The sequence below is a fragment of the Rhinolophus ferrumequinum genome, chromosome 12 (genome assembly GCF_004115265.2).
Source record: "Rhinolophus ferrumequinum isolate MPI-CBG mRhiFer1 chromosome 12, mRhiFer1_v1.p, whole genome shotgun sequence".
In the NCBI taxonomy this organism is placed as follows: Eukaryota; Metazoa; Chordata; class Mammalia; order Chiroptera; family Rhinolophidae; genus Rhinolophus; species Rhinolophus ferrumequinum.
Window position 1 is genome coordinate 82,554,037 of NC_046295.1, and position 27,593 is coordinate 82,581,629.

Genomic DNA, 27,593 nt, shown 5'->3' on the forward strand with positions numbered 1-27,593 from the left:
ATGGCGGCGGCCGGGGCGGTGGCGGTGACACGCAGCCCGGGAGCCCCGGCAGGGACGGCGGCTCGAGCCCGGCGCCCGACCCCGGTGCGGCCCGCGCGGCTGCCCCCGCTGCTCGTGCTGCTGGCGGCGGCGGCGGGGCCGGGCGCGGGCGGCGCGGCGCGGCTGTACCGCGCGGGCGAGGACGCCGTGTGGGTGCTGGACAGCGGCAGCGTGCGCGGAGCCACGGCCAACAGCTCGGCGGCGTGGCTCGTGCAGTTCTACTCCTCGTGGTGCGGCCACTGCATCGGCTACGCGCCCACCTGGCGGGCCCTGGCCGGGGATGTGCGAGGTGAGGCGCGCCCCGTGCGAGCCCCGACTCTGGCCTGCCCGGCCTGGCCCTTGCAGCCCCTGGGATTCGCCCCTCTGGCTCGCGGCAGCCTCCCAGGCCCCTTTCCCCTGCCCTGCAGCGCACCCCGCTTCGGCCACTGCTGGCCTGCGCCCCGGGTCCCTCAGATGAGCCCTCCATGGGCTCCTTCCTGGGAAGTTGCTGTCTCAAGTCACAATGACAGGAACCCTTTCCACCAAGCCTCACTCCACAGTTGGGGACAGGGTAGCCCTCCCAGTGCCTCCCAGCTCTTCAAACACCTCGTCTGAACTCCCAAAAGCTTTATTAAGCCCCCCAAGCCTTTATTCCAGCTGTTTCCTGATACACACCCCGTCCTCAGTAATTCCATTTCAATGGCTAGAATCTCCGTTCTTTGAGGATCAAGCCCCTTCCCTCTAAATCCTTCATGGTTATCACCCTCTTCTGCTTGGGGTAGCTGGCCAGATGATGAACCCTCACCTTAGACGTCCAAATACTGTGGAGACGTCTGTAGAAGCAGAAAAAGACATTTCATTGGGAGGTTCCTTGTTCCTGGACACGCAGCCTTTGATAAATCTGTCATCCACCAAACTAGCAGTTATGTCCCCACACTGTATTGCTGTTTGCCACTGTAATCCCGCTGCAGTTGTTACTCCCTATGGTAGTTGCCTGCTCTGAATGGCAGAGCTGAGGCAGGAGGGAACATTTGTAGCATCCTTCTTGCAAGCTGGCCCAACTTTGAAATGGACCTAAAGTGGAGTGTAAATCGCCCTGAAGTAGGAGCTTGTCCCCAGCAAGAGTGAGGTTTGGCTGGACTCTAGCTGGTGTTGAGCTAACCTCTAATTAAGTATTTCTGTGGGTGAGAGGGTAACAAATTGCTGTTTCCTTCCTACCTCTGTTTTTAAGTCTTAACATCCAACCCTGTTGTGATTGTCTCCTATCTAAACTGATTCCCAAAGAAACTTGAAAGCAGTCTAACTAGGGGTTCTGGGCATAATTGTAAACGATTCTCTTTAGGATGCTTCTCGTCTTACCTCAGGGTGGTGGGCCTTTCCGTTCTACAGGGTTTGCTCTCTGAGGGTGTTTTCTTAAGTCCTGCATGTCCTGCCCTGGTCAGAAATGAGATCAGCGGCTAAGAAGTGGGCAGAGAACTCGTCCTCGTAGGTTTTTTTGCCTCAAGCCTTTGCTTAGAGAACAAACAAGCCCCTGAGTAATGCAGAGGACTTTCAGTTCTCAGTTGTCATTCGGTGGCGGTGGCGGCGGGTATGCATGCCGTTAAGGTGCAGGTAGTTCTGGTAAAGCATTTGTCACCTGTTTTGTGCATATTCTGATTTTTTCCGTGTAGTTTCTGAACTATAAAAGTCGTAAACCAGCTTGAAGCATTGCAAACTTCCATTGTGAAACCAGCACGTGAGGACCCTTGAGAATTGTCCCTGAAACTTGGAAGATTACTTCCACAAGTGAAGCCAGTCAAATCCATACCGAATGGTATGAGTAACTTAACTATTAGCCAAATAAGGTTATCTTAAAAGGGTTGGACATTGTCCAGGTCGAGGCCGGAAGATCAAGGCCTGAGACCGGATGGAGATGTGGCTAAAAGTGAAAGACAGCTGTGGCCCGAAGGACCCTTGAGGCAAGAGTAGGGTGAGAGGGAGGAGGGGTGCCATGCCAGCAGGGCTGCCCAAGCGCCCTCGGCACCAGGGAGTGTCCCACTTGGGGTCCCCAAAGGGAGGTCACCTGGGGACTTGTCAGAAGCGCACGCTGTCAGCCCCAGCCCAGTTGGGTCAGAAACTGGGCATGAGGCCCAACATCCTGTCAGCACAAGCCCCAAAGGTGGAGGGTCACTGTGCTCAGGGACACCTTGCAGGACACCTGCTAGAAATGGCCCATGGCCAGAGGTGATGGGAAACGTGGCGTGTGCCTCCCTCTCGTGGATGCCTACTGCACACGAGAGTTCCTCAGTTAAGGACTCTGTTAACGCTGATCCTTTGCTTCCCACGTGGTTGACCCCGGACCTTTTTGTGCCTTATTTCCCCAGACTCACCATGGCATGTGTTGGGAAGAACCACCCTCACCCTCACCTTGGAAGTCTGGGGCAGCCCCCCTAGCTCGGTGCCGTGCTCCCCACTGTGGGCCACCTCGCAGGGAAGAGGGTGCCTATACACTTGTGCTCCAGCCTGTTAAAAAACAAAATTCAGCCCCGTCCACTGGAGATGTAATTGGCTTTATTAAGCAATTCATGGATCGGGCAGCATGCTGTCTGGCAACTAGACGGGCGCTCCGAGGGGTTTTATAGGCAGAAAGAGGGTGGCACTGAGAAGCTAAGGTGGGTTATCTCAGGCCAGGACACCCTCTCTTAGGGGAAGGCGGGGGTCTGATCAGGCAGGTCACCTCACCAGTGCAGAGCAGGAAACTGCAGACTGGTTTGCAGTGGCACCCCTAGGAGAGGCTGAAGCTGCACTCGGGAGCTGGGCTGCCTCACTTCAGGTGTCGTGGCTCTAACACAGTGCTGCCGTTTGGTCCTTGGTTTTCTCTAACAAGTCCAAGTGCCAAGCTCACTCCATGGTCACACTTTGTACCCCATCAGTCACTTGGGAATTGGGCTGTCCAGTCAGCCCCCCAGGCCCTGCACACCTCGGACTGCAGAGTATCCAGCCAGCTTTCCCCATCTGCCGCCCTCCTTCCAGTCTCTACACCTGAGTGGCTTCTAGAAAGTGGGTAGTTATGATAACAAGCTCTGCTCCCTGGCTTGCAATGGGCGCAGGGGGGGTGGGCGGACATCGAGCTAGATGAGTACCTGCTCCCTCCCACGCCATTGCCTCGCCTCCTGACTGGCCTGTGCTTGCTCGGGAGCAGAAAGCCTGAATGGGGGGGTGGGGGGCTCCTCCCCAGCTGGGCAGGGACTCTGTCCACAGCATAGGTAGGTACCGTCATTTTCCTAGATTTGGAGTGAACTTTAATTTAGCTCTTCACTGACATTTCTCAGATTTTGAAGATAAATTTTTTTTTCGAGTAAGAAGGTGGCTTCACCAACAAAAGGTATACTGTTGGGTGTAGCCAAGTGTCACTCCAGTGTTTATGGTACTCTGGCTCGGGCCTGTCACTTTAGAGGAGTCTAACAAAGCCCTGCAGTGTTCCTGAAAGTCCTATCGCCAGAGCTGTGGTGGCAGCTCCCTTGGTCTGCCACCCCGTTGTGCTGGCAGTTGACACCTTGGCCTGGGGCAGCCCCTCCCCTGAGATATCGCTGAGATATCTCTGTAGAGACGTGGTCCCAGGGTTGCGGTGAGGCAGCGTAGGGGGAACCAGAGACCCACGACGCACACCTGGTCTTCCCCGTCCTGCAGGGGGGTTGGTGCGCTCAGGTTGAAGATGGTGTGTGTGCCATAGGCTGAGTGAGGCTTACCCACTGGGGGTCACAGCTGAGTGACAGGCTGGGGGACTCCAGTGCCCCAAGGGCCCACTCCCTGTGCCTTGCTGCTGCGTGGCGTCGGCTCTGGGTCTTGCCTCCCTCCGAGCTCTTCCCCACCTGGCCTGGACTTAATCTGTGGCTACAGGGCAGGCTTCTTGGAGGTGAACTAGAGTAGAGGACCTGGCGTTCCCCACGGGCCCACTGTCTTCACTGGAAGGAGGAACGGGGGCTGAGGGAGGATGGGTGCTAACGGTGGCGAGAGTGACGGGTTAGCACACGTGCAGGGTGCAGCCCGAAGGAGAGCCCCAGGAGGGCTGCCAGGAGCTGCCCTGGACTCTGGAAGGGGATATCAGAGGCAGGCAGGCGGCAGCGTCCTCCCGTGGTGGCCCAGACGCCTGTGAGACGCAGGCTCCACGATGGCTGCGGTATTCAGAGGCGCTCCACTGCTGGGGACATTGGAGGAAGCGAGCCACACATGCTGCTGGCCCTGCCTCAGCGCTGGAGTTGTGTGTGGACTTGTGCTTGTAGCTTGCCTTTCTCAGCAGTGTGACGTCTGAGCATTGAACCAACAAGGCACGGTTCGCACCTCTGCAGCCTGGAATGCCCGGCGGGGACTCTGGACAGCTCACGTTGGGCTGGGAGCCAGGGGTGGGGGGAGGCGGGCACGGACCACCGAGCCAGCTCCAGCTGAGGCTAAGAGAGCACTCTGGACTCCTCACGCCAGCTCTGGGTAGCGTCTGGATGACTTGTGCTGGCCTCTGCTCAGTAGCCTGTGGGCTTCATTTCTACCTGGGCCTAGATATTCTGAACTTGTGGCTTGAACTTGACCTAACCCAGAAAGACCTTTGTTCAGCCAGGAAGGGGCCTGCACCAGGAGAGACAGTGCACTGCCCTCCGGTGGCTGGAACGTGGGCATGGGAACCCCCACGTTGCCCTGAGTTTGCACGAGGATGGAGAAGCCATATTGGTGGGGGGTGCTCTGCCTGAAAAACAACTCTGCAGTTGCCTTCTTTTAAACTTGGGAGGCTAATTAATCTGCACCATCGTCGTTTTCTAGAACTAGTTGATGCTTGACCATAAATCAGACTTTCCTAGACTTTTCCGATAGAACTTGACAAGTCACAGTGAAAGGTTTAATTCTGTTAGGTTAAGTAGTGTGGTTATTTGACAAGTAAACTGGAAAGACATTTCAGTCTACTGTGTGCAGAAGCTTAATTATTGCACAAGTAGTTTTTAAGCCTGTGGTACTAAAAGTAGGTAGGACTGTGGGTGAGAGTGAGGAGTGGGGGTGCACAGGCCGCAGGGAGTGGCCGCCCCTGGCAGCAGTCTCCCAGCTGGTCCAGCCCCCCCCCCCCCACCCTTAGCTGGGGTGGCCCGAAGATGTCATGAAAGCTGGCAGTTTGCATTCAGTTCAGAGCGTCTCTCTCCTTTGTGTGCTGGGACCCGGACAGGTGGGAGAGGCAGCAGGAGGGGAGGGTCCGCGCTGAACGAGGCCGCTACCCCGGAGCAGACCATTGAAATGGTTTGTGTGCCTCATGTGGGTGACACAGGCTGTGTCCCCTTTGTGTTCCCTCAATGCCAGTCCATCTGCCGGAGCCTTGCAGTGACTGTAACCGAAATTCTCCCCTTGGCGCCTTCTTTCAAAGACAGACAAAGGCCTCGTGAGTGTCGCCCTGTGCCCTCCACCAGGACGGCAGCCGGTTCCCAGGGGACGTTGGCTGTGAGTGGGGCTCTGCCAACGGACTTGTTGATTCTCAGGAATCCTGAGGAGGCAGGTGGGGCGTGGGCTCAGCACTGTCCTTTCCCACCACTGCCCCAGCAAGCTCCCTGCGGGAGCAGGATGTGGTGTCTGCTTGGTAATTCATGGGGCCTGTACCTGGGCGTCCCCTGCACCGAGCACTGTGGTAGGTGCAAGAAACGGTGACGGATGGAAGGGCTCTGCCCAGTGGAGCCTGTGCTTCAGGGGAGGACCAGGCAGTGAACAGAAAAACACAATGAATCGGCTGGTTGCAGGTGATAATGCGGGGAAATGCACAGGATGCTGGGTTGGCATGTGGCAGCGGGGGAAGGACTCAGAGGGGCAGGGCGGTGAGGCCCAAAGGGGAGGTGGGGCAGCTGCGTGGAGGGGAGGGGCCGCCGTGGAGGGGAGGGGCCAGCACGCTGTCCATGCCGTGTCCAGAGGGCTGGGAAGGGGCCGGGGTGGGGAAGTAGGGCAGCTGCGATGGGGCCAGCAGCCGTGGAAGCTGGCAGCCCCGGCTCTGGGCTGCTACCTCGTGTCCTTACCCTTGAGCCACAGGACAGATGAGCGGCTTTAAGCAGGGGTCCAGGGACCTGGTGTCTGCTCCCTGGAGAACCGAGGGCCGGAGACCAGCAGGGCCACTGTTGGGACGCTGTGAGAGACTTCGGTGCCCACGCCACTTTGGTCGGCATCAGGCGCTCTGTGGCCCAGCGGCCGCTCCTGGCCACGGCCCGTGTCGCGCAGCCCCGAGCAGGTCCGCCAGCAGACGGTACGGGAACACCCGTGGCCCTGGTCGTGGTGCATGAGTCGGGCCTCGGGCTTTCCAGCATTAGGCGCTGACGCTGGCATAGGAGCCCTCCCACTGCAAGTCTGCCGGTGTCCCATGTGTCGGAGGTGTCAGGAAGAATTAGGCCAGTGCAGGTTTTTCTTGAATACCCTGCAGCCAGACTGTTGTTTTCTAAGGGACCCCAGCTCTTTCTACCATTGCGGTGGAAATAAGCAGCTGGTTGCACACTGGAGAGAAGGTTTTCCTTTCTCCTTTTCATTTTTGTGCCATCAGCTGTTGTACCCATTTTCAAAGGGCAGAGTCCACCTTCTGGGTGCTGGGGACGTGGGCGGCGCTTTAGAGGCTGAAGACCCACCGTGGTGGCTGCAGTCCGCGTGGACCCCACTTTCCCTGCATAAGGGGTCTGCAGCCGGTCACCCCCTCCTCAGTGGGCAGGCAGCCGGTGCCTCTGGGCTGGGGCCCCAGGGAGGAGAGCCGGCTCCCCACTTCCGGGGGACGGGGTGTGGGGCAGGCGGAGGACCCAGGATCCTCTTTTGGTTCTGTCTCTTGCTGGCGACCTGGGGTGGCAAGTGGGTGGGTGAGGCATACCGTCCGGGCTGTGGTGGGGTGTGGGGCAGAGGGCATCCTCCACCCCCGCCCTCACCCTGGGGACTTGGGACAGGGGACAAGCTTACTCTTCTGCCAGTGATCCGTGCTCAGTCCCCCAAGATCTCTGAGGCCAGAGCGTGGTGGTTACAGTGTTACATTAGGGAACGGCTGTGGGTGCGGGTGGCGTAAGGATCTGTGTCCCCAGAGCCAGGGGACCCGCCCTGGACAGGCGCCGTCTTGGCCTCACTGCCCCATGCCAGAGCCCTGAGGAATGCTGGACCCTGAGAAGGAAGCCACTCTGCAGTGTCTGCGGCCCCTGTGACCCAACGCTGCTTGTCACGATGATGCTGTCATTCAGTCATCGCCCACAGTTGTTCCTGAGGCCCTGAGTGGGCCAGGGGCTGCCGTGGAACTGGGACCAAGGGACGGAAGCCCTCCTGCGATCGGCAGCCTCACAGGGACTGGCTCAGCCCACGTGCTGTGCCGCTGTCTCCGTCCTCTCGCCTGCCTCTGGGCCTCTGGTCTGTGCTCACTGTCCAGGGGGACAGCAGCCCCCGGGGGCCCCGTGAGCGTGGTGTGCCCTGCTGCTCTGCCAGCCAGAGCCTCTGTGAGGCGCACTCAGAGGGCGCTCTAGCAGCGGCCACGGCTGCTCGCCCATCAGGAGGTACGTGTTACCTGGGCTCTCCGTTTTCAGGGGGGCAGCTGAGCCACGGAGACCTGAGAAGCCGCCCAGTCTCAGAACCCGGTCAGTGGCAGAGCAGCGTGTGGGCTGGACGCTGCCTCCAGACTGCTGTCCTTACGTCGTCTGGCACTGCCTGCCATCCGTCTGCTGTGTAAATGGGCCTGCTGGTGCTGGGACGGGACAGGCCACTCCGTGGGGACGACGCAGACCAGCAGTCATGAAAGCCGGCAGAGGAAGCTGCGTTTAGACAGACCCAGAGGCAAGGAGAGTGAGCTCCGAAAGGCGCAAAGGCCTACGGACTCCAGGACGTGGCCTAATAAGACACTGGAGGGACGTGCAGTGTGGCTGGAGGACCAGAAGGGCTGGGGGCTCGTCTGGACTGTGTGGCTGTGGCTGGTTGAGACCATGGGGAGCCATTGGGTCCCTGCAGGATGCTGTTGCCCGTCCAGTGAAGGATGGCGGGTGCACGCCGACCCCCCCACCCCCACCCAGGGCTGCCAAGGGTGGTGTGTGCGGGGGCCCACCCCAGCAACGCCCATCTCAGCCAGACTCACCTGCCGGGACTCTCGTTTTCCCCCCAAGAATGTCCTGTCAGGCCGACATTCCACTGCAATGTGATGGTCGTGCTGAGCTGGGAAAGTGTGAGGGGCTAGATGAACCCGGGCCCCTGAAGGGAGACCAGTTAGAAAAGTGTCGTGAGTGCAGCAAGGAGGCGAGGGGGTCGCCCACCTGGCAGTGTCTCCCCACCCCTTACCATCTAAGAGGATGGCACAGCCCCAGGGCAGGGCAGGGCAGGGCAGGGCAGGGAGGCAGCGGGCCGGGGCCCCCCTCCCGTGTCGTGTGGTGTGTCGGTCGCGTGGATCTGAAGTGCTGCTGTGAGTGGGAGAGAACTCTGCGTGCGCTCATCCGTCCCTTGGACACTGGCTGCGCCCTGCTGGCCAGGAAGGGACCCCTGCAGTGCCAAGGAGTGTGTCTGCCCATGATCTAGTGGAGAGAAGTATAAAAGGTGTGGGGGGGCCAAGGACAATTTATTCCTCCAAAGAATTGATTTTCTACATAGTTAAGAAGGCAGGATGTCATGCAGAGGCTTTAGAAAGCCGCTGTTGGAAGAAACGGTTGATTGTAAGTTTGGGGAACTTACCTTTGCTTCGGAAGTGGACAAGTGCATGGGGTTTGAAGAGGGAGTGTCTTCATCTGGAGGTAGTAGGGTGAGGGGAGGGGAACATTCTGGTAAGGCCTCACTGGCAGGCCTGTTACCTTCATTTGTGCTGTGGGCTGCGATGGTGGGCGACGGACAGGCTGCGGAACCTGGAAATTCAGGGGGCAGGAGTCAGTCAGCGGTGGGTTGGGTGGAGGTTGGAAAGCCCCGGCTGCCTGGAAGTACAGACGTACCCTGTGTGTGTGGAGAGCCGGGCGGGGTATGTGACGGGGACGATGTCGTCAGAGCTGGCTTGAGGGTCAGGTAGTCGCAGTGCAGGGGTGCGGGAGCGGGGGCAGCTGCGAAGTTGAGCAGGGGCATGGGGACCACCTGTTCTGGTGGCTTGGGCACACGGGACGGGGTGGGGGGGGGCGCGACTCACCTGGCCGGGGAGTGGCCCGGGCTCCTGCCTTCCGGGTTTGAAGGTGTTTACCACAGGGCTGACAGCCATCCCTACCAGGTACGTGCTGCATTAGGCTCAGGACAGTTATTAAAGCGGTTGTCACCACCTTGGCCGGGGTCAGACCTTGTGGGCAGCATTTCCCCCCAGCCTAGTTACCCTGGGAACTCCAGGGAGGCAGAATCAGAAAGAGAACAAGTGGGCAGCTGCACCCATGCGTGATGCACGGTCCCCACAAGCACCCAGCGACGAGAGTGTCTTTACATTTGTTTTTATAAGTAATATACACTTAGTAAGAAAAACCTGGAAAACCAAATGTAGGGCCAAGTCCCACCGTGAAAAGCAAATGGTGGTGAATATCCGTGAGTGTCTGGCGCCTCTCTGACATTTCCCTGTGCTCATGCGGTGTGCACGATGTCAGCTCTCGGAGCCGTTTCTCGTTTTCTTACACACTTTATGGGCAGTAGGGCGCTTTTTTTTTTTTAATCGTGAAATGGAAGTGTGTCATGGAAATTCCCAATAAACAGTGAAGCTCTGTTGCAAGCCCGGAGAGAGATGGCAAATATGGGGTATTGTGCAAGGTGAGTGGGGTGAGCGGCGAAGATGACAGGCTCAGAATGGGGTCCCGCAGCCCAGTGCCGGGGCCCGTCCGGGAGACGGTGCTGCTGGGCCGCTGCCTGCCGTCCACCTGCTCGGCAGCTGTGCCAGGTGCTTCACTGTCTGGATGAGAGTATTAACTGTTCTTCCTCAGGCCTATGTAATTTGAGACTCCCGAAAGATGTGACCTGTGATTCTGGAGAGTCTGTGACATTTTTTTTCCATCCACTGAAAATGGCCTTGGGATGTGAACTGGTTCCCGGAGGCTCGTGTGGAACAGTGTTCGGTCATTGATGGTGAAAGGCGTAGCTTTGTTGGTGTTACTTGAGCCTTTGCATTGTATGAATGTTGGCTAACTTCTTAGAATTACAGAGGAAAAGGCGTGTACGGTTAATCACAAGTGGTGTCTGAGGTGGGAAGTTGCTGTTCGTGTTTGTGTCGCGTCCAGTGATGGTCGTGTTTTCTCTCTCCGGCCGGGCATGTTTTTAATACAACCTCTGGAGTTTTGGGTCATAGCAGAACTCAGAGAAAACTCTTTTTACCTGATTTTTAACCAAAGTCCTGTTGAGATCAGTGTGTGGTGTCAGAACAGGGGCGGTGAGGAGCCTCACCACCTCAGTGACAACCAGTTGTCACTGCAGGAGAGGGGGGCGGGACTCACCTGGCGGGGAGTGGCTTGTCCCCCTCCGAGGGCCCGAGCCCAGTGTGTGTGCCCTGCTGCTGTGTCTGCAGAGGCCACCCAGCTCACTTACATGTCCTGCTTCCTTAGGCCTCGCGCCAATCAGTGTGAACGTCCTAGAGAAAGGGAACACACCTTTTAAAGAGAAAACCTCATTAGTTGCCTTCGGAGGATATTGGGGACCGTTCCTTTGAAACTGGTGACTAAAGCGACGAGCCCGCCCCCCACCCCCACCCCACACCTCGGGGTCACCATGAGCATAGGTTCCTCAGACCAGAAGCTTCCTGCCCCTAAGTAAGGCTGGGAGGAGTGAGACGCCACCACCTGGCTGCAGCCCCGGGAGTTAATGGGGTCAGGGGGTGCTCAGTAAGAAGGGCGGCAGCCAAGGGCCCCCCACCTCCTGGTGGAAGCCTGCTACACCGCCTGGGAGGTCATCTCCCGAAAGAATTGGGTGCACGTCTCTATCTCGGGGCACAAGCTTATAGAAAGTCCAGGGCTGCGCAGTCTGCAAAACCCCGCCGGTGGCAGACCGCAGAGAGAGGACCTGTGTCCTGCAGCGAGCACTGCGGGGCTTGGGGACAGGAGACGGCAGACACGTCCTCCAGGCCTGTGATGGGCCTGGGGGCTGGGCTGGGGGCCGCCCGGCCACTGACGGTCTCGGCCCTGCTTCCCAGACTGGGCCGCCGCCATCCGTGTGGCTGCGCTGGACTGCGCGGAGGAGGAGAATCACGAGGTGTGCAGCGCCTACGACGTCCACTTCTACCCCAGCTTCCGGGTGAGTCCCTCCGCCCGCCCCGCGCCCCCAGCCCAATCCCTCCTTCTTAGCCTTTGGGACAGGCTTCTTGAAACTCAGTGGGAGTTTGTTTGCAGAGGGTCACCTCTTTTGTTCCGCCCTGTTGGGTGGGACGCGCACGGTACACACACAGCCCACCCTCCCCCAGGTGAACCGTGAAGTGAGGTCTGCGCCCCTTGCCCAGTGGGTGGGGATGGTGGGTTCTGCTGTTGGAGTCCGGGTCTGAGGCCTCCGTGCCCAGCGCACCGCTCGCGACGCATGTGGCCCTGTGAGGCAGGGTCCCCGGTGCACCTGTCCCCGGCCGGCAGACAGGTTCGTCCCCGTTCCTTCCACTAGGGGGCGGAGGGTAAGCTGGAATCTGGAAGGTGCAGAACCACGTAGTTGGTTAGTGTGCTTGTGCTCGGTCACACGCCTGCGTGGGAGGCGTCACCATATTACATCTGCGAAAGCTTCGCGCCCCCCTTTCCCCCCCCACGCAGCCCCCCACACAGCCGTGCAGTCCTGTGCTCTGTGCCGCATGGCGCCGGTGTTGTTCCTCCCCACTCTGCTCACTGAGCCGGGTGCAGACTTGCGTAGCGACAGCTGCCCTGTGGGTCTGTCGCCCGCACGGACCGCGCACACTGGCCTGCCTGCTGTCCCCTCCCTTGAGCCCCACATTACTTGTCCTCTTACTTTCTCGTCCGAGGGTTTGGTGGCGGCCGATGCACTCCCGTTTGCTGTCTGCCTTATGCACAGGCTGTTGTGCTGCATGGAAGCTTCGGGTCTTCTCTCTCACGTAATGGGACGTTGCTGGCAGTCACCTCACCGTGTGGCGGTGCCCGGTTTGCTGTCCCCTCTGTTGTTGGTGCTGGCTATTCAGGCTTCCGCTGCTGTGAACACGCCCATGCGTGTCCCCTGCTGTACGTGACAAGAGTCCCTCTGGGCACAGGCCTCGGAACGCAGGCGCTGGGCCAGGGGTACATGGACACATTCCCAGCGACCCTGTCTTCCATGTTTGTGGGCCCTGTGTCACCCCATCTGTGCCACGCCTGGTCCTGTCATTTGCCCATTTCCTTTGGATTGTTTATCGTTTCTTATTGATTCACAGACGTCCTTTGTATACTCACAGTGGTAAGCTGCTTCCAGCTTTGAGTACCTCACCCTGTTTGTAGCTGCCTTTAATATGTCTTTTCATGAAGAAGGTTTTTAATGTTAAGATAATCCTTTCTTCTGTTCAGAGATACCAGGTCCTGTGTGTCATCCTGCCCGGAAATCCTGTGTTGTTAGAATGAAACGGTTAGACTACATACTTAACACCAGGGGCAGAGAAGGCACCGTCTTTATGGTTCTGGCCCTGTGAGTCTGGCCGTAAACACAGTATACACAGAGACGGGGAACCACGTGGTTCCTCACTAAGTCACGGAAACTTCCTGGAGGAAATTGACTAGCGCTGTGTCTTCAAGATGATGGTCATTTTGTTGCTGAAGATTAAACATTGACACAGACACCAGGCAAGGCTGTTTCTTATTTGTTCTGTGTTTTTCCTCTTAGTATTTTAAAGCATTTACAAAGGACTTTACAACTGGAGAAAATTTTAAAGGTAAGGATATAAGCAATATATCTTACTGTCTTAGATTAACCTCACAACCCATCAAAGTGAAAATGGCTTCAGGAGGCTAGAAAGCTCAGTGACAGGGCTGTCCCCGCACCCTCACCTCCACACATGGGCACCAGCCCATCCTGCCTGCCTGCCTTTAAGGGCACAGTCAGTCAGGCTCAGCGGGAACTTTTTATTTCATGCTCTGCCTTCCTTGGCAGTCATAGTGGTGACATTTCTTTTTTAAAGTAAACTTTTTTGTTGGAAAAAATATTAGAGAAGTACACAACCGCTGCATTTTTATGAATGAGCCTGCCTGGTAGACCAGACCAAGCTCTGGAATGGGACCAGTCAGCCCCCAGGTAACAGTGTTCCACACCAGGGGCCGTCATCCTGCCTGGTTCTGAACCTGGTGCGGGGGCATCGCAGCGCTCTGGCCTCTGTCTCCACGGCATGTGTGTGAGGTCATCCGTTGCCCATTTGCTCCCACACTCGCCACCGTGTGGTCTCCTGCTGTGTGACCCACTGCTGTCTGCACTGCACACCGGACGGGATCAGCGCCCCCCGCTGGGGTCCTGGGCGGGGTGGGCGCTCGGCAGACAGCGCGGTGATGGGGTGCCTCCCACAGGGCCCGACAGAGAGCTGCAGACCATGAGACACGCCATGATCGACTTCCTGCAGAACCACACGGATGGGAACAGGCCTCCTGCCTGCCCCGCCTTGGACCCCATTCGGTGTGTAGTTCTGTGACAACGTGGAATTTAATTTCGTAAAATATAGATGTGCATTAAGTGGCATGGGTGCTGGCATGTGATGGCCAGCTCACTGTTCTTGAAAGCACTAAAAGCCTCTCTTTTTTTTCTCTTAAAAGGCCCAGTGACGTCCTTTCTCTCATTGACAACCGTGATGGCCATTATGTAGCTATTTTATTTGAGAGCAACAGCTCGTATGTTGGACGTGAGGTACCATGTCAGCGTCTCCTCCAGTCCTGCCACGTGCCAGGGTTCAGTGTGGGCCCAGGAGTACATTGCTGGGCAGTGGGAGCTGCTGGTTTACAGAGAAGACTGCTGGGGGAAGGGGGATGGCTCCGGGCGCAGAGCAGGGCCAGGCCCACGCCGGTGGACTCGGCCTGTGTGGGCTGGGGGTTCACAGGAGACCCACCTGGCTCCGGGGGTCACTCTTCACTCCCTGTTTCATCGTGAGACTTTGCGCTCCTGTCTTCTCCCATGTGAGGGTCTGAAGCCTGTGCCATTGGCAAAGTCTCAGTAAGATCCAGAGACCGATACCAGGACAGCTGATAGGGACCCCTACCCTGTTTCCCCGAAAATAAGACCTAGCCGGACAATCAGCTGTAATGTGTCTTTTGGAACAAAAATTAATATAAGACCCGGTCTTATTTTATTATAAGACAGGGTCTTTAATGTGATATGATATGATTAATATAATATAATATATAATATAATAACATGGGTCGTATATTAATTTTTGCTCCAAAAGTCTCCTTAGAGCTGATTGTCCACTGGGTCTTACTTTCAGAGAAACGGTAGGGATGGAGGAAATGCCCGGCTGTCGGTGTTGAGCTGTCCTCTTTCGCGGGCCTCCCTACTCGTTATCTGTGAGCTCTGGGAACGAAGGTGGAGACATGGGCTCCGGGGGCGTTTTTGTGAGTGCGGCTGGGGCAGGAGGCTGCAGAGGGCAGCGACCTGACCACCACGTGCCTCCGAATGTGGTGGTGCCATCATGCCGCCTTCTCTGTGGGAAGGACTCCGCGTTCTCATATGACCCCGTTCCCCACTGTCCCAGGCTCCCTGTCTCACTTGTGCTCTTGAGTGACATCCTGCGCCACCCCCATGCACACCGACCTGAGTGGGGACTGACACGGCTCAGTCAGCAGTTGCCCTGTTCAGGACACAGCTGGTCCTGCCACTCTCTCCCAGAAGTCAGCAGCCGGCTGGGTGGGTGGTGTACGGGCTGCCTCTCACACGCTCTGACTCCCAAGACGCCCCTCCTGTGGTCACCTGGCTCCGTGACCCCATCCCTGCACCCTCAGCCTAGTGGGACCGGTCAGGGGCAGGTCCTGAGGGAAGGAGCAGCCAGTGCAGAGCCTGCTGACACTCCAGCCGGCTGACCAGAGCCACGTTGCTGTCCCTGGTGGCCTCCCAGACACGGGCCATGTTGCGGGTACACGGCCGCGTGCGCCAGGGGAAGCTTAGCAGTGCAGCCCCTATGTCCCCGTGGTAGTGTGTCCTTGTACGATGAACGTCAGTTTGTGGAGGATGTGTGTTCTGGCTTAGACAGTGCAGTGCAAGTTCACGGACGAGCATTTTCGTGGTTAGTCTGTAGGACTGCCGGATGAGACTGGTTTGTGCCCATGGCGTGCGTCTGGGGCAGTTACCTTAGAGTGCAGTCAAAATAAGGTGTAAGTAACAGGCTGGTTATGGAGGAAAATACAGATTTATTCCAAATGATGTTTCCAATTCCTGTAGCAGGCCACACCTGTCAGTGTGACACTTCTGAGGACACCGCCATCCACAGGGCAGGTGACGCATCTCTCCTTATCCAGGTGATTTTGGACCTGATTCCATATGAAAACATCGCCGTGAAGAGAGCGCTGGCTGCAGACGGAGCCGTTCTGGAGAAACTTGGTGTCTCTTCCGTCCCTTCATGTTACTTGATTTACCCCAATGGGTCACACGGGTTAACCAACATGTAAGCACAGTTTGGCCAAAGGACTGTTTGTGATGCCTGGTGGGTCCGGGGGGGGGGAGTGCACTGGGGCCAGGTGTGGTCCGTGTCTGTCGGGGACAAGGCACCCCTCCCTTGCTCCACAGTGAGTGGTGGGCGTGGATGGGCGCCCGGCTCTAGAGCCCTCACGTCCGCGCTCTGTGCTGGGTGCCTGGATGTCCGTAAGGTCACCTCGATTGAATAAAGGTTGGGAAAAGTAGTGCATGATGGCTACATCTTGTCCTGAAGCCTGTGTCTGCTGCGTCCCAGCCATCTTAGCAGTGGGGAAGGCCCGCTGCTGGCCTGGAGACCCCAGGCTGATTTAGCCTGCGTTTACTCAGCAGTTCTTAGCAGGTCACCATGTGCCGGGGCCACAGCAGTGAGAAGACAGGACACGTTTCCTCCTTCACAGGCCTTCTATTTCAGCTTCTGGAAAGTTTAATGGGGGCACCAACGGCGCCCTCCCCAGAAGCCTCAAATATGCCAGTTCCTTAGGTGTATTTCTGGTCTTAACAAAGAAATCGGAATTCAGGGTAAGCAAGGTATCTGTGGAGTTGGGCCGTCTTGTATCACACTCTGTGATCCGACTTGTTAGGACGCTGTAAGCACCTGGGCCAGCACACCTGGGGCCCCGGCCCTGCAGCAGAGGGCGCTGCTGCCTGTGACAGCTTCCCTTAACACTGCCATTTGGTTGCTCAAAGAAAAATGCTCATTTTATATTAAAAGCGTGAGCTGTGCAATTGAACATAAAGCAACGTTGATATTTTTGCCTGGACGCTTTTGATGACCCCTGAGGTACGTTGGAAGTGCTCGGTAACGGCCTCCACATGTCCTCACTCAGGCCGCACGGCAGCGCACAGGGGAGCTGACCGAGCCCATTGGGCGGGGCCAGGACACCCCTTCTCCCAGCTCTGATTTCCAGAGTTCCCACCCAGAGCTGGCAGACTGGGCAAAGGCTCTTAGGGTTGTTGAAAACCACAGTTTGAATAAAGTTGATGTTGGCAGATGCTCAGCCAGCCTTACAAACCAACTTGCTGTCCCCATGTCCCCACTGAACAAGAATGATTGTAGCACTTATTACAGCCAGAGCTGGGTGCTGTGTGGGTCTGTCTGATCTCCGGAGGGGCCAGCTCCTGAGGCCGGCTTCTGCCCCCCCCGCCCCCCACAGCACCTGTAGTAATGGGTGACAGGTACCTGGGTGACTCAGGACGTGGTTTGGATCCTGCAGAGCTGGAGTGGGTCCCTTGGAGCGGACGGCTCAGCCCATGCCCTTCCCACCCCTTTCTCGCAGCGCGAAGCCTCTCCGATCGTTTTTTTCCTCTTATTTGAAATCGTTGCCGGATGTGAGGAAAAAATCACTTCCGTTGCCTGTGAAGCCAAACGAAGAAGAAAACTCTGAAGTTGTGTGGAGAGAGTTTGACAGGCAAGTGTTCCTGTGGACATGAGCTGCCCGGAGAGCGGCCGCGTGTTCGTGTGGCCGCGTGGAAGGCTTGGCTCACTGCAGGGTCGGCTCCAGTGACAGACCCACTATTGGCCGTGGAGGAAATACCCATGTTGTCCTCGTGAGGAGGGGTGCCTCTGGGTAGGAGCAAGAAAGGGGGGATTTACGTAAAAGGTGGTTTTCACGTGACTGACGTTTAATCACAGGTCCAGGCTGTACACGGCAGACCTGGAGTCGGGGCTGCATTACCTGCTGAGGGTGGAGCTGGCTGCTCACAGGTCCCTCGCTGGCGCCGAGCTGAGAGCCCTCAAGGATTTCATCACCGTAGTAGCCAAGGTGTGCGGGGTGTCTGCTCCGGGCGAGGGCGAGGGCTCGGCCTGTGGAGACGGTGCTCAGGGCCCTGGGCTCCCTGACTTGGGAGGGAGGGAAGCTGACCTAAGCTAGATGGTGCCCAGCGTGTGCCTGACCTGCCTGGGCACTGGGAACATGGCGCACAGAGCAAGCCGAGAGGGCACTGAGCGGAGGGGGCCGGGATGGGCCCAGGGCACAGGGGAGAGTGGCTGGAAACAGGCGCTGCCACCAGCAGGAGGAGAAAGGCGGGGGGGCAGTCGGAGGGGGAGGAGTGGTGGCCGCCATCGTCCCCGGGGTCTGGTGTGTGGGATGGGACCTGTGGTGGGCTGGCTGGCACCCCACCTTTAGTAGTCGGGGAGTGGGTGGGTGGCTCGTGTGTTAGCTAAAGTCTAGTTCCTGCCAAGAACTCTCAGCTCCAGGGCTGGAACCCATGGCTCCTTTATGTTTAAAGGAACACTGAGTCGCCTGTATGTTTCGAATGAATAAAGGAAACTTGTTTGGACAGGTTTTGACACCCCTGTGCCGTTCACAGTTCAGAAATCTGCAGCTGTCCTCATTTCCTTAAGAAAGTGCCCTGCTGGTCTGTGTCACGTGACACTTGCCTGCCCGGGCTGTTAGATGAGAACGTGCCCCACCAGCTTGCCTCGTTCACCCTCGTTTCAGAAAGGCGTGAGCCCAGGTGGCCCTGCCTCATCTTCGTCATCTTCCTAAAGTTTACTTATGCTTTAAATTAAATACTGGTGAATTGGTAGTGGTCTTGGGAAAGCTACGTAGAAGAAACACTTTACGGAGTTGGCGGTGGTGTTTCTGTGCTGTGTCCGCATCGTTGGCAGGAAGGTTTAGTCTGCAAGGTTTAGTCCAGGTTTTAAGAGCTCTGGGCAGCCTTCATTCTGCACACCCTCAGCGGTGACCTCCGCTCGCAGTCCCACAGTGCTCTGGGGTCCCTGGTGGCTCAGCCTGAGGACGGGCATTCGTGAGCCTAGAAACCCCAGTGGCACCCGTGACTTTCCCAGTGGTCACTCCAGCCACGACATGGGGAAGAGGCGGAGGGAGTATGCAAGTACCAGGCGGATTAGCGTCAGTTATCAGGAGGGGGGAGCACAGAGCCCTTGACACGAACGTGGCACACAGAAGGTCATTGTGAAGGGCATTCTGAAGGGGCTGGCTGGTTGAGGGCACAGCAGGTGCGCTGGAAGAAGGGGTTGGCCAGAGCCCCCCTGCCTGCACCTCAGGTCCTCTCTGTGTCCCAGAGGAACTGTAGTTCCTAGAATGACCCCCACCCCAGTTCTGGGTTAAAGCTGTGGGTTGATTGGAGACATTTCCCGCAGTCCAAGTGGGGCAGGCGCATGTTCTCTCCTCTGTGTGGGGCACTTTTCTTGGCCAGTTTCTAAGTGAGGGTCCTTTCTCGCTCAGCTGTTCCCCGGGCGGCCGCCGGTCAGGAAGCTGTTGGAGATGCTGCAAGAGTGGCTGGCCAGCCTGCCCCTGGAGAGGATCCCCTACAATGCCGTCCTTGACCTGGTCAACAACAAAATGCGGGTGAGCCCAGGGCCGGGGGACCCGGACTCGGCAGGTGGGGAGCAGCAAGCTGACCTGCACGTGGCCTGACATCGTGCAAACACCTTCAGGCCCGTTTCCCTCTACTGTCCCTGTTTCCATGACGACCTGTGTCCACTCCCACGTGTGTCTGATGCTGTCAGCCTGTACCGAGTCCCCAGTTTAAGGGCAGTCCACCAGAAACGTGTGATGCGCCTGCGCAGGAAGGAGTGGTTGCTCAAGCAGCAATGCGCCAGGCTTTTCAAAATTTAGATTTTAAGTAAACTCATCTCAGTTTTACACCTGAAAACGAATGAAAGTGACATGTTCCAGAAGGAGTGTGGAAGCCCCAGCTGGAGCTGCCGCTCCAGCCGTGAGGGTCCCGGAGTCCCTGCTTCTGCCCGAAAACATCACACGGAGCAAACCCAGCATGGGCCACGTCAGGACGGTGCGTGGTCGGCATGTGCCCACAGGTTTCATAAGTGTCCCCATGTTCCCACCACCCAGTTGGATAGAGGACATTCACCGACTTTTTAATTCTAGCAATTTAATTCTCTCTTCCTCTTTCTTTTCTCCCCAGATTTCTGGAATCTTCCTTCCTAACCATATAAAGTGGGTGGGATGTCAAGGAAGCCGACCGGAGCTGAGGGGTTACACATGTTCTCTCTGGAAACTGTTCCACACTTTGACCGTTGAAGCCGGAACCCACCCAAAAGCGCTGGATGACACAGGTAAAGTGTCCCTGTGCGGCCACCTGATGTGTTTCCCATCATGGCGCCTGCAGGTGCGTCTGAAGCTCAGCAGAGGGTGGTTTTGCGTATATCAAGCAGTGTCATTGACTGCCCAGTGGCTGCTGCGGGAGCCTGAGTTCCCAGCTTCTGAACTTGCAGTTGCAGGCACGTGTGTGGCAGGAGCTATCTGTTGCAGGGAGGCCTGAAAACACGCTGGCCAGGAGACAGTCAGAATAAGTGAACATATGAGGAAAGGTGTATGTTTGATCTCTCACTACATAACATGATTCTAAACTTTGCAGCTTAAAACAGCACACACTTACCATTTCACAGTGTCTGTGGGTCAGGGGTCCGATGTGGCCTAACCGAGTCCTGTCTCAGTCAGTGTCGGCCAGGGAAGGGCGTCACCTGAAGGCTCGATGGGGAGAGCCCCGCCCGTGCTCACTCTCGCTGGTGGCAGGAGGCCGGCCCTGGCCGGTTCCTCACCACGTGTCTTCTCCGTGGGCAGCTCCCGTCACAGCAGCTGGCTCTGTCAGAGCACCACTGAGGGCGCCCTCCTTGGTGTGACATCCCGAACGTATTCTGGTCGTGAGAAGGGAGCCATTGGCCCTGCCTGCCCGCAGGGGTGGGGTGACATCGATTGAGGGTGGGAGGGGGGCCGTGGTGCCGTCTGACAGGCTGCCCTCCTCAGGAGGTTAAACCTGCAAAGCTTTGGGTGGGTTTCCTAATCTCGGTCATCAGGAAACAGCTCAGTCAGAACCATCATGTTTTACATCCCCACACGATGCCAACACTGCTGGGTTTGCCCGCTTTGGACTTTGCGGGTGTATCGCCCAGTGTCGGCAGGCCCCCGGCGGGCTCGGGGTGCTTGCTTGTCTTTCAGGTGCTGTTTTCCTAATCATTTAGGTGCTCTGATGTTTATGTTAAGTCAAAAGTGGAGTCTTTTGACTCACACAGTCCAGCGTTCTTCCCAGTAAAATTGTAAAACTCTTTTAGTTATCTTTTGCTGTGTAACAAACTAGCCCAAAGTGCGGTGGCTTAAAACAACCACCGCTGTATTTGGTCACGGTTCCGTGGCCTCAGTTTGGGGGTCTGGCTTGGGCTGGGGTGCTCGCCCATGCTGGCTGGTCTGCACTCAGAGGGTCCAGGCCCTGCCAGCCAGCCCCAATTCCTCACTTGGGGGCAGCACATCTGGGAAGGGGTTCTTGGGGCCGTGGCCTGGGGGGGTACACAGTATAGCTTCCGTCACATCCTGCTGGTCACACAGGGCTCATGCAGCCCACATGCAAGTGGGGACCTGGTGAGGGGAGAGCAGCAAGGCCACCTTGCAAAGGAGCATGTGGCCGTCTTCGGGGACCTTCACCAGCCGAGGGCCCCGGTGGGGAGAGCTGGGCTTTCAGACCGCACAGCCCTTTGAGAATCATGCAGGAGAAGTAGCAGGGTTTTCAGGAGAACCCTCAGGAGCCCCAGAGTGATATCAGCCTCAGCACTGCCGGATGCAGTCCACGCAGGCCCGTGTCCCCTTCCGGGCCGGGCCCTCAGGATGGAGACCCCGTGTTTCCTGAGGACAGTCCTGCCGAGACAGGACAAGCACTGGGCAGGCAGTGTGGTGGCGGCCAGGGCCGGGGTCGTCCCCAGGGTATGGTGCAGAAGTGCCGCAGAGCTGATGCTCGTGTCGTGACGCTGTGAGGGCAGCAGACGACAGGGCACAGCCCCCGCGTCCTCCTCCATCATCAGCATCCGTTGCAGGAGTGGCAGGAGCGCGTGTCATGCCAGAGAACTGGGTCAGACGGAGATGCCGGATTATGTCTTGGAAGGTTTTCCTCTCCTTCCTGCACATTTAAACCCCATCGACTAGAAAGCCTATATGTCCCCTAATCCCCCTCAGGTAGCGTTATGGTTCTTTTCCACTTTAAAGATTAGGGTGGCCCTGAGTGCGGAGCTTTGCTGGGGAGAGAACAGGAGGATTACACAGTGATGTGTGGCAGCTGTCGGCGGCAGAGGAGGGCTGGCGAGCGGGCTGCTGGCCAGGGACCCCGCCGCAGTGAGTCCTGAGCGTGTCCCGAGCCTGCACGTGATCCGTCTCGCCGGGCGCCACCCAGCTGACCTTGGAAACAGAGCCCAGAGTCACCGGTGCACTCAGATCGCGCCTTCTCCAAGTGAAGTAAATGAGGCCCCAGGGTTAGTGACAGACACGGGACGTGCACTGGGCCTGTGACGTTGCCCTTCCCAGGTGGGACCGCGAGAGGACTGCTCCAGCGTGTGGAGAGACCACTCGCAGGGCCTGCTGTTGTTTAAGATGGATTCTGTCTCAAAAGCGTCCTTTTTTCCCCTCAGTTATTTTGCTGCAAGTCTTTTAATGCTGATACTTAATCTCACGTGTCGCTTACTTGTGCGCTCAGCCCCATGTCAGTTGTCTGAGCGGGCCCACAGGCCGAGCCCCGTGCCGCCCCCACGGTTTTGTCAGGGTCCCGTTTAGCACCCTGCTGTCAGCCACCTTCGGCGCGGGGCCACTTGCCTTCTTGAAGCATCAGTGTCCTCTGTCAGGCAGCGGGGCCTGTCAGTGTCAGTGCTCACCTAGGGCTGCAGATGGGCTGACAGAGGTTGGGGAGTTTCCTTGCTCAGCGACGTTCAGCAGGTCCTTGCCAGCCTGCCACCCTGCTGTCCCCAGAGGGGGCCTGGCGGCTGACCAGCGTGGCGCCCTCGGGAAGGACCACATCGCGGGGCTGGCAGCAAGCCCGGAGACATGTCTTACGGCCATGCTCACACTGGGCTTGTGTTTTGCAAAGATTTCAAAGCAAAACAACTACAAATTCAGGGCGAGTGGTCCCCATTGCCTTGGCACCAGCCTTTGGAGGCAAGAGAAATGGCACACAGGAAAGAGGCAGACGCCCCGGCAGAGCCCTGGCTCTCTGGGTCGTGAGGCCTAGGGCTCCGACAGCTGAAGCCTGAGCTGAAGGTGCAGCCCATCAGCCCATCACCCTGAGGGCCCTTGGAGTCGTGGCTTCTTGATACTGTGGCTCATTCTCCTGGTACTGGTGTGCGTCCTGCAGCCAGACACAGGACGGGCCGACCTCGGGGGTGATGTGGGAGCAGCACACGTCTGGGCCGGTGCCGTGTCCTTCCTGTGTCTGTGCAGACACGTATGCCTGCCCCGTGTCCTGTGTCGGGTGCTCAGCCCAGCCCGTTCCTGGCGACGCCACCGCCCCGAGCTCTGTGGACACAGTCTGACACGTTCTGGTGGCACGTTCCCTCTGCAGGTTTCGAAGGCGACCCCCAGGCAGTGCTGCAGGCCATCAGGAGTTACATCCACACCTTCTTTGGGTGTAAGGAATGCGGGGAGCACTTTGAAGAGATGGCTAAGGAGTCCATGGACTCTGTGAAAACCCCCGACCAAGCCATTCTCTGGCTTTGGCAGAAGCACAACCTGGTGAACAGTCGCCTGGCAGGTAGGCGGGAGCCGCACGGTGTGGCCCATCCGGTGTGGCCGGCACTGGAGTGAGGGCGTGTCCTGTGGGCGGGAGGCCCCACCTCGTGCTCACAGCTGGGATGTCTGCCCCATCAGATGGTGACCTTGCCTGGGAGCTGCCACCACGACAGCCGTGCCCACCTGCAGTGTCCCAGCTTTCCAGATTGTTCTCTCACTTCTTACCACCTTTTAACTCCCCCATGGGTTACCCACTAGCTCCTGAGTAAATTTGGCAGTGGGAGACTTGGAATAGAATTAATTTTCAGTAAGGAATTTTAGTGTCATTAAAACCTGCTCTTAGACTGTAAACCAAACCCCTCAAAATGGCTTTGTTTAAAAAAACTAAATAGGGCGCATGTTTTTCTCAGAGTTAAGTAATTCAAACTGTTCCTAAATCAGTGGCAGATTAAAATTAGGCTTAAAAATAATTCCCCTGAGAAATAAATCTTAATAGAGATGAATAGAAAATGCCACTAAACTATTGCTTTTTATTTAATCCACTGTATTATAAAAACATACTACAACTAAAGCACTAAAGAAAATTGGTTTTTCTTTGCGCTCAGAGCTCACTGCTGGGCTCCAGTCACGTGGCTGCGTCCCTTTTTGTGTTTGCCAGGATTTGGCCGCCATCAGCTGCGGGCCAAGGCACTTCCACAGCGACCCTAGTAAGGGACTTGTACCTCCAGGGTGTCAGAGCTGTCCCTCCCTCTATCCCCCTCCCACCCTCGCTCCTCTCCCAGGTCCCCTGCTTACCCCAGCAGCACTCCTGCTGAAGCAGCACAGCTGCCCCAGGCATTTTTGCTGCTGCTGAGGGGCTTTCTACCCCCGGCGCGGGAGCTGGCACTCCTAGCTCCCGTCGTGCCCTCAACCCCATCTCTGGCCTCTGGGTTGTGACCCAGATCCCTTGGACCGCCCTCTCTGTGCTGTGCTGCTTGAGGACTTGGGCAGCTCTGCGTTTGTCCCCACGTGTGTTCAGAGCTCCCACTGGACACCCCGGAGCACAGCTGTGGGCCTTCCGTGGTCTGTACCCCACCAGGTTTTGTGCATCACACATGCTCGTGGGAAGGCTCCTGTGCCCGTCGGCCCTGCCGTGGCCGTTGACGTTCGTGCACGTCCGGTGAAAGCTGAGTGTGGGTGTGGGTCATCGTGTGAAAGGGCATTTGCCACATCACAGAGATTGGGAAGGACCCCCGCCCCCACCTCTGGGGACCAGTGGGCTGTGCTTGTCTGTCCGCACTTGCCTTCCCCTGTAGGGACGAGGGCTCACCTCGGGGATATGTTTGGAGATCCTTAAAGGACGGTTAGGGTCCCGGAGTGGCCTCCACAGCTCAGCCCCTGTGCCTGAAGTGCTGGCAGACAGCTGGATGCAGAGCCGACAGCCCCTGAGGAAAGGAAGGACAAGTAGGGGTGGGGCAGGCTGAGCAGTGGGCCTCGAGGTCAAAGGCACAGAGGTGAGAACTTGGCACAGCCCGTTTTGGAAGCCAAGTAGCCGGGCAGATTGGAGCAGGGTGTGGCCAGCTGAGACGCAGTGTCCCAGTGTGGAGATGACATTTCTATAGGGAGCGTGAGGGGAACGGGCTGCAGGGAGTGAGGGGAGCGCGTCATCCAGACCCCACGCGAGCCCACGATGGAGGTGGGTGGGGAGGAGAGCGTGGAGGGCAGGCAGGCTGGGGACTGGCAGGGCCCGTGCGCGGCGTGATGGCCGTGGACGGGCGGTCAGGTTGTTGGAAGGCCTCTCCCCTATTGCTCTCCCTCTTCTTCGCAGGGCACCTGAGTGAGGACCCCAGGTTTCCCAAGGTTCCGTGGCCCACTCCAGACCTCTGCCCGGCCTGCCACGAGGAGACCAAAGGCCTGGACAGCTGGGACGAAGGCCAGGTGCTCCTGTTCCTCAAGCGGCATTACAGCGGTAATAACCTGGACCACACGTACGCCGCGGCCCTGGGCGGTGCCGGCGAGGGGGGCGGGCCGGCCGAGACCTCAGAGCGGGAAGGAGGCCGCGCTTTCCCCCAGAAGCCTGGAGACCAGGGCTCCCGGAGTCTCCGTCCGCCCAGCGTGCAGCCTCCCAGACCTGGCCTGTCAGAGGGGCCACACCTCAGACAGGACAGGGCCGGGGTCCCCGGCCGCAGGGAGGCCGAAGCGGCCACGCCCTTTCTGGGGTCAGGCTTCTCCAGCCTGGACATGAGCCTGTGTGTCGTGCTCTACGTGGCCTCCTCCTTGTTCCTGATGCTCATGTTCTTCTTCTTCCGGGTGCGGTCCAAGCGTCGGACGGTCCGGCACCGCCACCCGGCCGTGTAGCGCCTTGGGGAGCCAGCCCGCTACGCGCTGGCGTCATTTCACATCAGGGGTTTCACAGACACAACCTGCTTTCCCGTCAGATGGCAGCTTCGGTTTCCGAGCCTGCGGGCTGTGGGACCACATTCCCGGCACCCTCAGCGGGCACCTTTTACAGATCTGCAGCTTCTGTGTTTTCACTCTTCCAGGCCTGAAAATGGCAGGGGGGGTCCAGGCCAAACGAACAGAAGTCGTTACGCCCACTTTGATCTCGAGCTCACTAGACTCCACGTCTGTCTGTCTGCAAAGCTTTGTTTTGGGATTTGGAGCACCCCCCTCCCGCCTCCCCCCGGCGGCTGGGCGAATGAATGCAGCCACAGAGCTGCAGCACCGGCCTCCGGACGCCTCTGCCTCCCGACTCACCTGTGCTTTCCAGCTGCTTGGTTGTCTGTGCAGAAGCACAAGCCCATGGCACGGGCGCCACGGCAGCTCAGAACCAGAGGAGGGAAGCCTTAGCTGTCCCCCTGCTTGGCTTTCACTGCAGACTGGACACTGGAGCATGAAGGGCGAGCCCAGGGGTTTGTGGCTTTGCTGCATTTCAAGAACTAACCCGCAGAGGCTGTGTGCAGTGGACTTGGCAGTTGGAAGGGACAGGAGGGCGACTCGTCTTATTCTGCAGGGGCTGTGCCTTCGCTTGTTTATGTGGTGATGAGAGAGGGAGAAGTGAACCAGGGCGACCCATCTGCCTGCCCTCCCGGGCGGTTCTGGGAGACATGCTGCCCACTTGGGTGGGGGTTGTACAGTGGGAGGGGTCCCCAGGGGCGTCCCCTTTGTCATCCAGCACCTGTAGGTTCCCCTTGTGGGGACCCAAGTCTGGAGTGAGTGGTGGATGCCTCTAAGGCCAAATTTTACTTGCCTGAAGCTGTTTAACCAAGGGTGCTGGCACAGGGGCTCGTCCCTCAGGCTTTGGTGGTTAAGTTTTTACTATTTAATGATTTTAACACATTATTTGTAAAACCCAAAACATTTAGAGGGAATGAAGATGTAAACAAACAAATGAACTCTACCTGGGACGTTTCCATTGAGATGTTTTGTGGCTCTTGGTCGCCTCACAAACTCAAATGTGTGTGTGTGTGTGTGTGTCTGTGTCTCACTGGGACGGTGGTGAGTAGTTTTCCCCACTTTGCCTGTTTTGCACTCATGTGCTCACTCAGTAAGGCCACTGTGATACCCAATGTCAGCTGATGCCTGACGCTGTCATTAGCTGGGAGTCCATCCGATGGGAAGACGTGGCTGCAGAGAGCAGGCGGGAGGCCGGGCAGGGTGCCCGGCGGCGGGCGGTAGGCGGCGGTCTGAGCCTGCCCCCTCACTTCTCTGCCACCAGAGCTTTCTGCTTGTTTGACATATTTTAACCCCTAGAAGCCTCTTTTTTAAAACCCATGAGCTTGTCTTCATAGCTAGTTGTATGCCTGGGTTATTGAAGACACCGTGTTGTTTCTTTTCAACTTGAAAACAGGCAGATTTACACAGAGGGAAATAGAACCATTCGTTCCGCTAACTGTGGGCCGCGGGGACGTTGCAGTGCGCCGTCCTGCATCGTATCCTTCCCGAGGCCACATTGAAAAGCAGTGTTGGCTTTTAAGGTCTGTAATATTGCAGTTGGAGGTTACCACTACTCGAGCACCACGTTTACAAAGTCTGGAGGGGCAGGGTTTGCAACAGACGTCAGGGAGAGGCGATGTGCCAAGGTGGCCACGGGAAATGTGTCGTGTGCAAGTGTCAGCAGTCTTGCACACCTCACGTGGCCTGCTCGGAGCTGGATGCTGTCTGTGGGCTAGGTATAAGGTCTATTTTCTACAGTTGTAAGTATTCAGACAATGAATATAATAGTTGGGTAATTTAAATGTATTTATTTTTAATGGAAGAATTTTGATTAAAAATAAGCTAATTGACATGGAAATGTCAGTGAAATTTCTTACCTGGAAAGAAAGTGAACATTTTGTATTTAATAAACTCTAATGTGCACATTTTAAAAATAAAGAAATCTGACATTTGAAAAAAGTTGTAATTCTTTGGAAACATGAGCCAGCTCTGCAGAGACAGTGAGGGTGTTGGGGTGAGGAGCAGGCCTCCTGCCTCTGGGGTGTATGGACTGGACACCTGAAGGTCTAGGATTTCTGTAGGGAACCGGGTGGCCCCAGGCTGGGCAGACAGTGCAAGGCGGGCATAAGTGTAGTTCTCGAGTCTGCGGCCAGTCTGCACTGACACAGGGCAGCAGCCTTC

General features: G+C 57.4%; 2 protein-coding genes across 2 annotated transcripts; one reads left to right on the top strand and one right to left on the bottom strand.

Annotated features, from left to right (window-relative positions):
* QSOX2 (quiescin sulfhydryl oxidase 2) lies at positions 1-27,354 on the top strand. The gene is made up of 12 exons (XM_033123081.1): positions 1-328; positions 11,096-11,196; positions 12,745-12,793; positions 13,419-13,524; positions 13,662-13,752; positions 15,354-15,499; positions 16,806-16,937; positions 17,162-17,291; positions 18,720-18,842; positions 19,420-19,570; positions 22,831-23,019; positions 24,805-27,354. The coding sequence occupies exons 1-12, from the start codon at positions 1-3 to the stop codon at positions 25,332-25,334; spliced, it is 2,076 nt and encodes a 691-aa protein (XP_032978972.1). The 3' UTR covers positions 25,335-27,354.
* On the bottom strand, positions 6,822-10,164 carry LOC117031988 (translation initiation factor IF-2-like). Its single transcript, XM_033123080.1, has 7 exons — positions 9,128-10,164; positions 8,940-9,044; positions 8,689-8,855; positions 8,302-8,531; positions 8,102-8,214; positions 7,541-7,784; positions 6,822-7,139 (listed from the first exon to the last, which is right to left on the bottom strand). The coding sequence occupies exons 1-5, from the start codon at positions 9,216-9,218 to the stop codon at positions 8,139-8,141; spliced, it is 669 nt and encodes a 222-aa protein (XP_032978971.1). The 5' UTR covers positions 9,219-10,164; the 3' UTR covers positions 6,822-7,139; positions 7,541-7,784; positions 8,102-8,138.
* Positions 27,355-27,593: the final 239 nt, after the last annotated feature.